Source organism: Octopus bimaculoides, chromosome 14 (genome assembly GCF_046866305.1).
Source record: "Octopus bimaculoides isolate indiv1 chromosome 14, ASM4686630v1, whole genome shotgun sequence".
NCBI classification, from domain to species: domain Eukaryota; kingdom Metazoa; phylum Mollusca; class Cephalopoda; order Octopoda; family Octopodidae; genus Octopus; species Octopus bimaculoides.
In genome coordinates this window covers 52,893,716-52,908,771 of record NC_142941.1, presented here as the reverse complement: position 1 = coordinate 52,908,771, position 15,056 = coordinate 52,893,716, and the positions used below count along the sequence as shown (strand labels likewise).

Below are 15,056 nucleotides of genomic sequence, written 5' to 3'. Positions count from 1 at the left end.
AGTAATGGGTAGTGGGATGTCAGGGTTCTGGTGGCAGTGGTGGTGGTCACCATCATTAAGAAGCTAGTTTAAAAATACTGTGATGAGACAGCTCATTAAATATGTTGGCTAGAAACTACATGAATGTTAACAGATAAAACTGTCTTTCGTATGTCTGTAGGTTAAAACACAAATATCTCCTTAACCCTTTAGCATTTAAACCGGCCATATCCAGTCAAAATTTTCTATCTGTTTTATCTTCAGACCAGCCAGATCTAGCCTCTCCCACTTACCCTACAATATCATTTCATAAATAAACAATCACATCATTGGAATCTCAAACCTATGAGATAATGTAGGATTAATTCCAAACAATGGGAATAAGTAAGAATTACATTTGACAGAATAATCTGAAGATTAAGGGTTAATCCTTTAGCATCTAAACCAACCATATCTGGCCCAAATGATCATTTTAATGTTCCGACAGTTCATGCTGAAAGTTTGTGTTTTATTTTCCTGAAAGTTTTCGTTTTTGTCTTCTGCAGGATCTAACTACAGTCAATGACCCAAAGCATAAGAACCTAAAGAAAAGGCTCAACGAGAGTTGGTTGACTCTACAGAAGAATGTTAATTGGTTGTACGATGATTCCTCTGATCCGAGTTCATTCCGCATCAGAGGTGTTAGACAGGTGAGGCATCTATTGAACATTTTCAATACCTTTCTTCTTTTTGTCTTTTTACACATAGTTTCATCCAGTTCAACGGTTCGCCCTCAGATCAAAGGGTTTCAATATGTTGTTATCCTTTACTTGTTTCGGTCATTGGACAGTGGCCATGCTGGGGCACTGCCTTGAAGAATTTGTGGTCGAATGAATTGACCCCAGTACTTTTTTTTTAATTAAGCCTGGTACTTAATTTATCAGTATCTTTTGCCGAGCTGCTAAGTTTCGGGACACAAACACACCAGCATCTGTTGTCGAGCAGTGGTGGGGGACAAAGACAGACACACACATATATATATATGACAGGCTTCTTTCAGTTTCCATTCACAAGGATTTGGTTGTTCTAAGTTTATAGTAAAAGACACTTGCTTAAGGTTCCACAGTGGGACTGAACCTGGAACCATGTGGTTAGGAAGCAAGCTTCTTACCATACTGTTACACCAATAAATTGTAAAAATTTCTCCCTTAATCCATTTAATACCTGTTTTATTAAGAGCTCCCATTATAAAGTGGAACTGCAGTTTACCCTTCATGTCATATTTTCATTTCCTCCTTGTTTACAGATTCTCGAGAAGAAAGAGGGTCTCTTCCGGAAGCACATGATGGGGAAGCGTGTTAACTATGTTGCCCGATCAGTAATTACCCCTGACCCCAATATTGAAGTCGCTGAGATCGGAGTTCCTGAAATCTTTGCTAAAACATTGACCTATCCGCAACCTGTGACCCCTTGGAATGTGGATAAACTGAGGAAAATGGTGATTAATGGGCCCAATGAGTATCCAGGGTGAGTAAATGCAATTGAATGGATGATCTCTATCTATCTGTCTGTCTGTCTGTCTATCCATCTATGAGTTTAAGATAATAGTCTTAAGACACACTCTCTTTCTCTTTGCTTGTTTTAGTCATTTGATTGTGGCCATGCTGGAGCACTGTCTTTAGTTGAGCAAATCGACCCCAGGACTTATTCTTTGAAAGCCTAGTACTTATTCTATCGGTCTCTTTTGTCGAACCGCTAAGTTACAGGGACTTAAACACACCACCATCGGTTGTCAAGTGATGGCCGGGGGGACAAACACACACACACACACACACAAACATACATATATACGACGGGCTTCTTTCAGTTTCCGCCTTGGTCTGACCGAGGCTATAGTAGAAGACACTTGCCCATGGTGCCACGCAGTGGGAATGAACCCAGAACCATGTGGTTGGGAAGCAAGCTACTTACCACACATCCACTCCTGTGCCTAGTACACTGTATAATTAGAAAGGAAAATAAGCATAAAAAAAGATAGCTACAGCTGGGGCACCTTTGGTTATAGGTCTTCTGTAACTGGACTGACCTGGGTCTGAACAACATGTATGTATGGTCATTGATTATCAGGTATTCCCACGCAATCAAGGGGACACTCACTTTATACATCACTCATACACATACATCCACACATAAATATCTACACATGCACACACACACACACACCCTTATAGATGCATGCCAATTGTCTGCATCACTCGCACATCCTCCTCAAGCATATATACTCACTATCTACATCACGCACACACACACGTCTACATGCATGCATACACATTCTTCCCTCTCTGTTATATTTTTGCAAAATCTCTCTCCCTTCTTCCAGAGCGGCATATGTTGTCGACCAGCATGGTGTGAAGCAGCGTCTTCTTGCTGAAAATCTCACCCAGCGCCAATCAGTAGCCAACCAACTCCTCACTCCATCGTCTGTCAACAAGTCTTTGGTCACATGTAAGAAGGTATGATAATTTTAACACTTCTGCTTCTGTTTTTGAGATGCAAACTCTGAGACGTAGAACTTAAGGTTGGGGTAGACAAAAGAACACTGGGAGGCAATGGACTTAGATATAGAACATATCTATGGATCACTTGTTACGGTTATCACTACAGATTTTCTGTAGAAATTATAGACAAAACTGATTTTGTTATGACATTTTGTATCCGAATATGCCTACACGGAGGCAAAGTGGCTGAGTTCTTTCCAAGTGTTGAGTCTCATGGAAGCAAAGTGGCTGAGTTCCTTTCGAGCGTTGGGCTTCACAGAGGCAATGACTGAGACCTTCGGCACTGTCATGTTTGAGAAGAAGATCCATCAAGCCACAGTTGTGGCAGATACCAGAGTCATGTAAAAGCACCCATTACACTCTCGGAGTCGTTGGCATTAGGAAGGGCATCTATCATAGAAATCCATGCTAAATTAGACTGGAGTCTGGTGCAGCCTTCCAGCTTACCAGCCCTGGTCAAACTGTCCAACCCACGGACACTGGACGTTAAATGATGATGAAAGAGATCAAAGATGGAAAAAGGGTAATGGTGTATTACCATTACCCAGGGTCACACCAGGCTCCAGTTGTCTATTTTGGTATGGTTTCTACAACTGGATGCCCTTCCTAATGCCAACCACTCCACAGAGTGTACTGGGTGGTTTTTACATGCCCCCCACCACCAATGCTTTTACTATGGTATCATCACCAGCGCTTAAAAATTATTTATCTCGCATTGTTAATAATGTACCAGATTGTTTAGAATCATATTTAATGATCAATCAATCGGTCAGTAATTAATTATCTCCTAAATGATTTTTTATTATTGTACCAGAATATTTACAATCTTGTCTTTTTTCCCAACAGGTTTATCGCCATCTTGTGGATGGGGACTACCTTCTCCTCAATCGACAGCCATCTCTTCACAAGCCCAGTATACAAGCCCATCGAGTATGTACTCCCTTTTTGGTTTACCTTTCTTTGACCTGTTATTAATCTATTCAGCTTCCTTTTCACGTAATGGTTTCGTCCACTGTGTAAAGAGATGCCGTGCACTGACCACTGGTTAAACTGCTAATGGTCCCTATTTATGCCAAGGTTGCCCACTTCATTGGTTCCAATATTAGATCCAAGCCTTATTATCCACCCCCACACACCCAGTTCTTCTGTCCCTGCTCATTCCTTTTCCATGCTGGCATGGGTTGGACAGTTTGACATGAGCTGGAAAGCCAAGGAGCTGCACCAGGCTCCGGTTGTCTGGGTTTTTTATGGTTTCTACAACTGGATACCGTTCCTAGGACCAACCACTTTGCAGAGTCTACTGGATGCTTTTTTACGTGGCACCAGCACCAGTGGGGTCGCCAAGTAGGGTGCAAGACAAAGATCCCTCAGTTGAGAGACGGAGTGGAACCAAGAGAAGTGGGTTTGTGAGGCTTCCTTCTACCAAATCCATTCACATGACTATATTACTTGACCCTGGTCTATAGTGGAAGACACCTACCCAAGGTGCCACTCAGTGGGACTGAACCCAAAACCACATATATGGGAAGCAAACTTCTTAACCGCAAAACCATACCTGCACCTCTGGTTCTCTAACCTCTGTTTGTTGTCTTATCTTCAGGCTCGTGTTTTGCCCAACATCAAGACTTTCCGGTTGCATTATGCCAACTGCAAGGCTTACAACGCAGATTTTGATGGTGATGAAATGACAGCTCACGTACCTCAAACTGAACTAGGTCGGGCTGAAGCTAAGGAAATTTGTAAGTCCATTTTTTTTATGGGTTTTTTTTTTTTAAACCTTTTATTCTTCTTAGTCTTCCAAATTCTCAAAAAAATACCTGTAAAATTTATGAAAAATCTATTTTGTTTTTAGTTCCCAAAAAATTTAAGTGTTTATTTATGCTGAAAAAAAATGTATAGAAACTAAACCTACTAACACCAAATTTTATAACGGCAAACATGCCTGTGTAGCATCAGGACCATTTTAGACTAGCAACAAACAAAAAAGATGTAAAAAGGCAAGACAGCCTGAGACCAAGAACACAGCAGATTTTAAGTAAGTTTCTTTCTCACATGTACATTAACATCATCATCATCATCGTTTAATGTCTGCTTTCCATGCTGGCATGGGTGGGACAGTTTCACAAGAGCCGGCCAAGCAGAAGCCTGCACCAGACTTCTGTGACTGTTTTGGCAGGATTTTTACAGCTAGATACCCTTCCTAACACCGATCATTCAGCAGAGTGGACTTAGTGCTTTTTACGTGGCTCATGCACAGGCAAGGTTTTTATAGCTGGATGCCCTTCCAAACACCAACCACTTTACAGTGTGGACCCAATGGATGCCGTGCTTAAGGACTCAACCTCAGTGGCCATCCCATGGAAATAAACAATCACATCATAGAAATCTGATAGCTCCAAGATAATTGATGATAACTTCAAAACAATGTGAATAAATAAATATTGTTTGAGACAGCAATTTGAATGCTAAAGGGTTAAACATCCTATCTCATACATTTAAACATTGCAACAAATATATAATGTTGCTTTTATTATTTTCTGCTCTTTCAGCTAGTGCGCAAAACCAGTACGTGGTTCCTAAAGATGGAAGTCCTCTGGCAGGTCTCATCCAAGATCATGTTGTTGCTGGAGTGCGCCTTACCATTCGTGGTCGTTTCTTTAGAAGGTGAGTCATCATATTTGTTGCTTTATGCTCTTTTTTTCTCCCCTCTTTCTTTTTGTCTCATTTCTGAAATCATCCAGCATTATGATGGTGGTGGTGGCAGCGGCAGATATGTGTCTGTGTTTTTCTGTTTCCTTTGTTTGTCCTGTTCCCGTGACCTAGTAGTTCAACAAAAATGATTGATGTTGTAAGTACCAAACTTAAAATATGTACTGGGTCAATTGGTTTGTCTAAACCAGGGGTCGCCAAAAGGAGGGTCTGAGCCACTCATCATCATCATCATCATCATTTAATGTCTGTTTTTAATGCTGGTAAGACTGGGAGCCACATCAGGCTCCATTGTTATTGGTATGGTTTCTAGGGCCGGATGCCCTTGCTAATACCAACCACTTTACAAAGTGTACTGGGTGCCTTTTACATGGCACCAGCTCCACTGCTAATCCACAGCACCAAAACAAGTGTTTTATATGTGCTATACCAGCATGGATGCTTTTTACATGGCACCGGCTTGAATTATTCAATATCTATGTTATCTAAAATAAAATGTCTCTGACTGTCTGTCAATCAATTCATCACTTAATCACTCATTCACAATAATCCTTCTCATATTGATCTTTCTTCGTCTTTGTTTCAGAGAAGAGTTCAATCAATTGCTGTTCGCAGCACTCGTTAACAAACCTGATGCCATTAGACTGTTACCACCTGCTATTATTCGACCTGAAAAACTCTGGTCTGGAAAACAGGTAATTATATTTGCCCAACTATCATTTATGATTGCATAAATTTCATCAGTTTACCTGGCTGACAAGCTAACAGGAATAGGTACAAAACCAGCTGGAAATGTCACCTGTGTTCACATTGGTAACATGTCAAGATTTATTTTACCTTCTCTACTTAGTCTGAAACTTGAGACTAAACTCTGTCTTTGAGAAGTAACCTTTCTGGGATTTTAGTCGTAGTAACAAGGTACATCATCCATAATCTGTGCACGACTTCTCGGGCTGGAGAGGTTATGGCTACTGGTCATTACTGATGAAGATGAGGAGATTGGACAGAGAGGAAATTTCCGAAAGTAGAATTCTTGGGTAAAAATGTGGTTAAAACATGGTGGAGGAGAGGGGAATTAGCAGTGGCTTAGGATGATAAAATAAAGTTTGATAGTGCGTGAGTGAGTGAAATGGAAACATTGCAAGGACATAAAATAACTTGGATTCTTACCAGCAACATCTCTGTGTGATATGAGGTAACTGAGTGATGATGACAACACGTGTATGATATGAACCGACTAAAGTCTTGTGAGTGGATTTGGTGGATGGGAACTAAAAGAAGCTTGCTGTGCCTATATATAGGAGTGTGTGTGTGTGTTAGCACCTGCTTCTTTTGACATTGCACAATAGTTGCAAAGTGAGTATCACTTTCACACAATCTGTGTCCTTCATTTCCAGTTCTCCATCAAAACATGTCCAACCATGAGAAAATGTTATCTCATTCAGAAACAAGTGGGGGTTGGCAACAGGAAGGACATCCAGCTGTTGAAAATCTGCCACAGAAAATTTCATCTGACCCTTACAAGCTAAAAGGCTATATATATATATATATATATATATAGGAAAATGAAGAATAAGGCAGAATGCTAAATTGGAAGCATATTTTAATAAAGATTTCTAACCGGCTTTCATTGCGGAGCAAATTTTCAAGAAGGAGAATGAAAATGTTTTTTACAAAGAAGTACAAAATGAAGAAAATAATATATAAAAAAAATAATATATAAAAAAAATAATATATAAAAAAATAACTATACCAATACATTATATTGTCTTTGAGCTTTTGAAGTTCAATGGTAGTTCATGTATATAATGGTTGGAAAAATAAGGATGCATGAGAATTGAGAGTTGTGTTAGGTTTAAAAAAAGGGTTAAAAGTTTGTGTTAAGCAGGAAGTGTATGTAAGGGGAGACAAATGTTTTTAGTTGGAGTTATGAACTCTTTTTCAACAGGAAGTTTATGTCTGTTCTCTATAAACTTCCTGTTGAAAAAGAGTTCATAACTCCAACTAAAAACATTTGTCTCCCCTTACACACACTTCCTGCTTAACACAAACTTTTAACCCTTTTTTAAAACCTAACACAATTCTCAATTCTCATGCATCCTTATTTTTCCAACCATTATATACATGAACTACCATTGAACTTCAAAAGCTCAAAGACAATATAATGTATTGGTATAGTTATTTTTTTATATATTATTTTCTTCATTTTGTACTTCTTTGTAAAAAACATTTTCATTCTCCTTCTTGAAAATTTGCTTCTTTATTAAAACATGCTTCCAATTTGAAATCTTTATTAAAATATGCTTCCAATTTAGCATTCTGCCTTATTCTTCATTTTCCTATTATTTCTCCATGTGCGGTTAACACAACCCCACTATTTACTGACTTATATATATGTGTGTGTGTGTATGTGTATTTACATATAGATACAGAGAGAGAGCGAGAAAGCCTATATATATGAATCTTTAGGTGGGGAAATTTTAAAACAATGTATGTATATCTTTTTATCTTTTCATTACAGCTTATATCTACTTTACTAATCAATATAATCCCAAAGAACAAGCCTTTAATTACAATGGAAAGCACATCAAAGATTCCAGAAAGGGTAGGTCTTTGGAATTTATATGCATGCGCAAACACAAAATATATTTAATCACTCTTCCAGCTAATGTAGAATACGCAAATTAGTTTAGCCATTTCTTGTGTTTGTGTTTGATTTAAATAGTGATTGCGATCAAGTTCTGTTAGTGAGCAGAAGTGTAATGGTTCCTGTGCTCTGTGGATAATCTCCATATATTTTTATGCATGTGAAGAGATGTATTTACTTTTGTTTACTTGCCACATCATAAGCAATATAAACCATAAACACTCTGCACTACATTTGTTTGGTGGTTTCGTGTTTAGTCCCACTGCTCAACAACTTGGGCAAGTATCTTCTTTTCATGACCCAGGCCAACCACCAAACCCTTGTGGATATTGATACAGTAGAGGGGAAACTGAAAGAAGCCTATTGTGTGTGTGTACTCTTTTATTTTTGTTTCAGTCATTTGACTGCGGCCATGCTGGAGCACTGCCTTTAGTCAAACAAATTGACTCCAGGACTCATTCTTTGTAAGCCTGGTACTTATTCTCTCAATACCTGTCGTATATGTATATATGTGTGTGTCCCCACTACCATCGCTTGACAACTGATGCTTGAAACTTAGCGGTTTGGCAAAAGAGACCGATAGAATAAGTACTAGGCTTACAAAGAATGAGTCCTGGGGTCAATTTCTTCAATTAAAGGTGGTGCTCCAGCATGGCCACAGTCAAATGACTGAAACAAATAAAAGAGTAAAAGAGAGGTTAAAATCCAAGCTGGGCCTTCTTGATTCACATCTGCTTATTCCAGTTTTCCAAAAATTCCTCTGTAGATTTCATATTTGTGTGAGTTATGCATCAGAGTTGGGAAATACTGGGAAATATGTTTTTGGAAAGTAATTCAAAGGTCAAAATGGGACTGAAAAATATTTTTGGACACCTGTTTCATTTGCTAGTAGGAAGTATAAAATTGTACATTCTCTATCTAAAGGATTTCTAATATGAGATATGTTTTCTCCTACTTGGTTCAGTTTTGTAACTCCTATTAGCAAATGAAACATGTAATGGTGAATAAGTAATAGCAAGCATTTTTTCCAATCTCTTGTTTTGATCCAGAAAAAGATATTTATACAGGTGCAGGGTATGGCTGAGTGGTTTCAGAAGTTTGCTTCCCAACCATGTGGTTTCAGGCTCTATCCCACTGCACAGCATCTTGGTCAAGTGTCTTCTACTATAGCCCCAGGCCCCCAAAGCATTGTGAGTGGATTTGGTAGATGGAAACTGAAAGAAGCCTGTCATATTTTTGTGTTTGTACTTGTGTCTAATCCATGCAAAAAAAAAATGGACACTGAATGAATGAACAAAATTGAGAGACATCAGCTTGTTGTGAGCCTGTGACTATCCATTATGATTTCTTAATGTTCCTTATTCTTTCACAGCTTTGGAATTCAAAAGACCATTTTGTTGCATCAATAAGTAGAGCTCTTTCACAAGAAATGGGGGAGAGCCGTGTTATAATCCGAGACAGTGAATTGCTGTGTGGTGTCCTGGATAAAAGCCAGTACGGATCAACGGCATATGGATTAGTACACTGTTGTTATGAGGTAAGAGTGTGTTATGGTATTATGTTTCTAAGAGCAATTTCCTTTTTTTATTTTTAGCTATAACCTGTTGTTGATATATTGTTTGAATCTAATCATCTTTATCTCCCTTTCCAGCTCTACCCCCACCTACTTCCATTCACCCGTATAATTCAGGGGGTACTTATGTATCCAGCAAGAAACCTGTTCCTGTCACTTCTGTCATACTTTAATATCTCAACACCTGGCATAAGGCTACCATCCTCTCTACTGCCGTTCGATCCGGTCAAGAGGGATTTTAGTCTTGCATGTTATTTGGGTAATCTCTCTAGTAACGTGGTTGGCATGAGGAAGAGCATCCAGCTGTAGAAATCATGCCATAGGCAGACATTAGAGCTCAATGCAATCCTCTCTCTCTCACTGGATCTTGTCAAACCAGCCAATCCATGCCAATAACGAAGAAACATGTTAAATGATGGTTGTGGTAGCAGAGGGCTGTTATACTGCTGATGGCTGGTTCTTAAGTTTCACTTGAGCCACATTCCATCCCGTCGTTGATCCGTAAGACACAGGAGTACACCCCCAGCAATGATAAATCGCAAGGACCAATAGTAGTCACATTGTGACGATGTAGATTTTACACTTCCACTGTGGCTGTCACCAGATTCCATAGATTTTCAGAATTACCGTGGAAAGTATCTAACCTCTCCAGATTGATACATTGCACCCAATTTAATTAACTACATATCATGTTGGAATAAACAGGTGACCGCGTGTGCATCGTTGGCGATTTTCTTTCTCTGTCTTCCTTTCTTTGGACTTTTCCTATATTTCTGGTGAAGAGCTCCGCTCGAAATGTGAAATCCTCTTTCTTTTCTTTCCTTTCCTGAGCATCCAATAACACTATACTTATTCCACGTCCTCGCGTTGTTGTTTTTTTGTGTTTTTTCCTGCTTGTTCATGTTTGAATTGACTATATATATATATATATATATATATATATATATATATATATATATATATCATTATCATCATCGTTTAATGGCCATTTCACATGTTGGCATGGGTTGGATGGTTCGATAGTATCCAATAAGCTGCAGGGCTGTATCCCACACCAGGAAAGACACTGAAGCTTAGCACAGTCCATTAGCTCATTGGATCCTGTCAGATTATCCAACTGATATCTGCATGGAAAGCAAACATTAAACAATGAGGGCAATGATGTGCATCTGTAGTACATCACCAGTTTCCATTATTTACTTATTTACATATTTTTCAGCTCTACGGCGGAGAAGTAGCTGCGAACCTCCTCACCTGCTTCGGCCGACTTTTCACTTCTTTCTTACAAAGAGATGGATTTTCATTGGGAATTAAAGATATTCTCATGACAAAACAGGTCAGTTTCCCACCACAGTTGCTTTTTTTCTCGGTCCAGCTGCTTTTTATAACCTCTTTACTATCCAAAGAAAATTAAATAGGTTTACTTGCCACATTTTCCTTGTATAATTAAAACAGCAAATAAGGGTAAGTTGGGTGTAGGGCTGGCAGAGTTTCGGTGACATACATAGATATACTTAGCATTATCGTATTAAGGATTGCCACAGGTGTACCCAAGTTACTCCTTTACGTTGCTCTTTTCCAGAAGCCCCTCCTCATTTAAATAATGTTTTTTTCTTCTGAATCTTCCTTCACAGAACTGCATTCTTTTGATGCTTCCTCTATGCTCATTAGGGTGGACCAAAAAATGCAACTTTCAAAACTGGTAACCACGAATTGATATTTTGTTGCAAACTAGAGTTTAAAGAAAGGTGTATAGAGAACTTTGCAGTTAAATATATTTTCAGGCTCTGCAATGCAATTGAAAATTTTTTAAATTGCTATTTTTGGTCGAATTTTGGATTTCATGGATTATAAGTCATATTGAATACATATTTCTACATAGCAGAATGCAAAACAGTAAATATAGTATCCTTAAGAGGTTGAATACCAAGTTTCAATACAATTGACTAATATCCTGAAGTTCCGCATTGACTATAAAGAAAACGGGAGTGTGAACTCCTCTCCAGTGTCGCCGCAATGGTCGTTGCATGTGGACGTACATGTGTGAAGTTTACTGCTTTGTACCTTGACTTTAGGCCATTGTATTAAAATTAACGATTGTGTTAAATTTAGTGATGACAACCATAGAACCATAGAATCCGTGCCAAAACAGACAATTGGAACCTGCTGCAGCCTCTGGTTTTACCAGCTTCAGTCAAGCCATCCAATCCATGCCAGCATGGAAAATAGAGATTAAATGATGATGACATGTGTGTGTGTATTTATATGTGTCATCTCACAAGCATTGCTTATTGATTTTTTTTTAGGCTGATCAGAAACGCAAGAATTTTATTGATTATATCAAAAGCTATGATATCGACAGATCAAGAGAAGAACTGCAAGTGGTGGTTGGTGAAAGTACCAAGTCTGTTTCTGAAATTGTCTTTGGAAACAATCCAATGCTTATTGCAGAATTGGACAAGAAAGTGAAGAAAATCACCAACGATGTACAGAACAACTTGTTACGGTAAATCTTTCTTTTTCATCGCAGAATGTTAGGAGAAAATTTGTATAAAGATGTAAGGAATTGTCTTTAACTGTTCTCTCTAATTCTTAACTCTTTCTAAATTCCTTCTCACCTCAGAACCATTATGCCATCTGGTCTGCTTGTCAAGTTCCCTGACAATAATCTTCAGTTGATGGTCAATGCCGGTGCCAAAGGATCTTCGGTAAGTATCAAATAATGATTGTCACAAAATTGTTAAACCTATGTTTCTCTTTTTCATCACACTTTTGACTCTGAAGTTGTTCCCATAGCCCCCACTCCCAACATTTAGCATTCATTTTATTCCATCAACTGTAATGCTTATTTCTTCACATTGTTTTGAATTGATCATCCATTATTTCATAGCTTTCAGATTCTGTTGATCCAACTGTTTATTCTTAGAATAACATTGTAGGGTAGGCATGAGAGGCTGGATCTGGCCTATTTGCACATGAAACCGATCGGATGTTTGGACTAGATATATCCAGTTTAAATGTCAAAGGGTTAGAATCAAATTTAAGTCCTGGGGTTGGTTTGCTCGACTAAAAGTGGTGTTCCAGCATGGCCGCTGTCAAATGACTGAAACAAGTAAAAGAATAAAAGAAATGTATATATATACACATATACACAATTCTTAATCAGATATATATTTAGTTTGTATTCCTGGTTGTGTTTATTTCAATTCACTTACGCTGTTAACTCCTTTGGTACCTACCATTCCATTTGCTTTCCTCTCTTATATAATTTCATCTTTCCAGGTGAACGCTATGCAAATGTCCTGTCTTCTGGGCCAAATTGAATTGGAAGGACGAAGACCACCAATGATGCCAAGTGGCCGTTTCTTGCCATCATTTCTACAGTATGACATTTCTCCCAAGGCTGGTGGCTTCATTACTGGCCGTTTCACGACAGGAATTTCACCTCAGGAATACTTTGTCCATTGTATGGCCGGCAGAGAGGTGAGTGTCAAAGAGTCTATGTAATCATCATCATCATCATCATCATCATCATCATCATCAAACATCTGCTTTCCATGCTGTCATGGGTTGGACAGGCTGACAGATGCTGGAGAGCTGCACCAGACTCCAGTCTGATTTGGCATGGTTTGTCCATCTAGATGCCCTCCCTAACGCCAACCACCTTATAGAGTGTCCTTGGTGCTTTTTACATCATAAATTAGCAAGGATTAAAAAAAAGGAAAATGCTTAAATAAATTTGACTTTTCTTTGTAAATTGTAATTTCTCTTTGTGTGTGTGTGTTACTTCTGTCAAGCCATGTGTTCCTTCCATTTTCTCTTCCTTAGGGTCTCATTGATACCGCTGTAAAAACCAGTCATTCGGGATACCTTCAACGTTGCTTAGTTAAGCATTTAGAGAGCCTCATCGTTAATTATGACCTCACAGTCAGAGACAGTGACGGCAGTGTTATTCAGGTAAGACTCATTCTATTCTCTGTCTGTCTGTTTCATTCTTGTAGAATTTCTTCTGGAGCAGAGATGGGTGGAGAGAAATGTTCAGAAATTAATTTTTACCTCTACTACCCATCTTTCTAGCATTAGATATGTTTGTTAGGCAAGAGCTCGAGCATTGCAGAATAGTTTACTTCCTAATCTTGAGGTTCTGGGTTACATCACACTCACATGGCCCTTTCAGCAAGCATTTTCAACTATTTCTACTTTGATCCAACCCAAGCCTTAGGAGAGAAATTAGGTGGGCAAGGGGTATGTGGAAATATTTTGCTGCAGATATTGAACCTGTTAACCCATGTTTGCCCATAAAAAAATGAAGTCTTAAAGTTTCACTGTATTTAGATTAAACATTATGGTAAGCTTTCACAATCTGGAAGAGAAGGACAGTTTGCAACTGTTAGCTACGGCGTCGACTACCTACTAAGCATTTCGGAAGAAGTTTTCGTTGTTGAATCTGAGGCGAACAATGCAAGAAATTCTAATGTTATTAACCCTGCCTGATATATTTGTTTATACTTGGTATCTGATTTGATCTCACTTTCTTCAGTTTTATTATGGTGAAGACAGCCTGGATGTAACCAAGACTCAGTTTATTAACGAGAATCACTTCCCGATGCTGATCAAGAATCGTGCTTCCATCTTAAACCTACAGATGCCTCTTAAAGGAGCTGACAGCAACTTCAGCTGCCGTCAGATACAAAACGAAGTAAGATTTATTTTTGTGCTTGGATTTGTTTTATTATGTTCGTTTTGTTGTTTTTTTTTTTATTCTGAATGTGCTTGCAGCATTTATCAGGTCCAGTCATCATCATCATCGTTTCATGTCTGTTTTCCATGCTGGCATGGGTTGGACAGCTTGACCGAGGTCTGGAGAGCCAGCGGCTGCACCAGGCCCCAATTTGATCTGGCAATGTTTCTACAGCTGGATGCCCTTCGTAACGCCAACCACTCCAAGAGTGTAGTGGGTGCTTTTTACGTGCCACTGGCACAGGAGCCAGTCAGGCGGGCCTGGCATCAATCATGTTTGGATCGTGCTTTTTATGTGCCACCAGCACGGGGGCCAGTCAGGGGGTAGTATTGTTATCAGCCACGTTTGGTTGGTGCTTTTTATGTGCCAGCATAATAATGCTGTAAAACAACCAATATGTCCTGTAAAGTAGTTGGCTTTAAGAAGGGGTTCTGGCTGTAGAAACTTTCCCAAAGCAGGCATCAGAGTGTGACACAGTCCTTTGGTTTATTGAAAACAGTGACATTGTCCAACCCATGCCTGCATCGAAAATGGATGTTAAACAATGAGGACAATGATGATGATGATGGTGCAGGCATGGTTTTGTAGCCAAGAAGGTTGCTTCCAAACCATTTGACTTCACGTTCTGTCCCTCTTCATGGCACTCTGAGCTGGTGTCTTCTACTACAGCTCCAGCCTGACCAAAGAAGCCTGTTATGTGTGTGTGTATTGACATGCATGGAAGTTTATAATGTTTATTTCTCTGCACCTTTTTCCTGACACTTTTAGGGCAACAGAAATGTTGTTTACATGTGCAAACACTTTATCTTACAGTTTGGCAATTTTAACATTTAATGGTTTGTGGAATGAAAATGAATTCACATTGTTTGA

At 39.0% G+C, this 15,056-nt stretch overlaps 1 protein-coding gene across 2 annotated transcripts in view; it reads left to right on the top strand.

Moving 5' to 3' along the window:
• Positions 1-15,056, top strand: part of LOC106872308 (DNA-directed RNA polymerase I subunit RPA1) — a 37,539-nt gene that overhangs the window by 11,536 nt on the left and 10,947 nt on the right. For both annotated transcript variants that reach the window (XM_089362938.1, XM_089362940.1), the window contains exons 8-22: positions 525-668; positions 1,265-1,485; positions 2,339-2,471; positions 3,363-3,446; positions 4,117-4,255; positions 5,066-5,180; positions 5,812-5,920; positions 7,747-7,830; positions 9,245-9,409; positions 10,665-10,781; positions 11,752-11,951; positions 12,069-12,153; positions 12,728-12,928; positions 13,274-13,402; positions 13,986-14,144. In XM_089362938.1, coding sequence (XP_089219064.1) covers positions 525-668; positions 1,265-1,485; positions 2,339-2,471; positions 3,363-3,446; positions 4,117-4,255; positions 5,066-5,180; positions 5,812-5,920; positions 7,747-7,830; positions 9,245-9,409; positions 10,665-10,781; positions 11,752-11,951; positions 12,069-12,153; positions 12,728-12,928; positions 13,274-13,402; positions 13,986-14,144 — 2,085 coding nt within the window. The remainder of the gene's footprint in view (positions 1-524; positions 669-1,264; positions 1,486-2,338; positions 2,472-3,362; positions 3,447-4,116; positions 4,256-5,065; positions 5,181-5,811; positions 5,921-7,746; positions 7,831-9,244; positions 9,410-10,664; positions 10,782-11,751; positions 11,952-12,068; positions 12,154-12,727; positions 12,929-13,273; positions 13,403-13,985; positions 14,145-15,056) is intronic.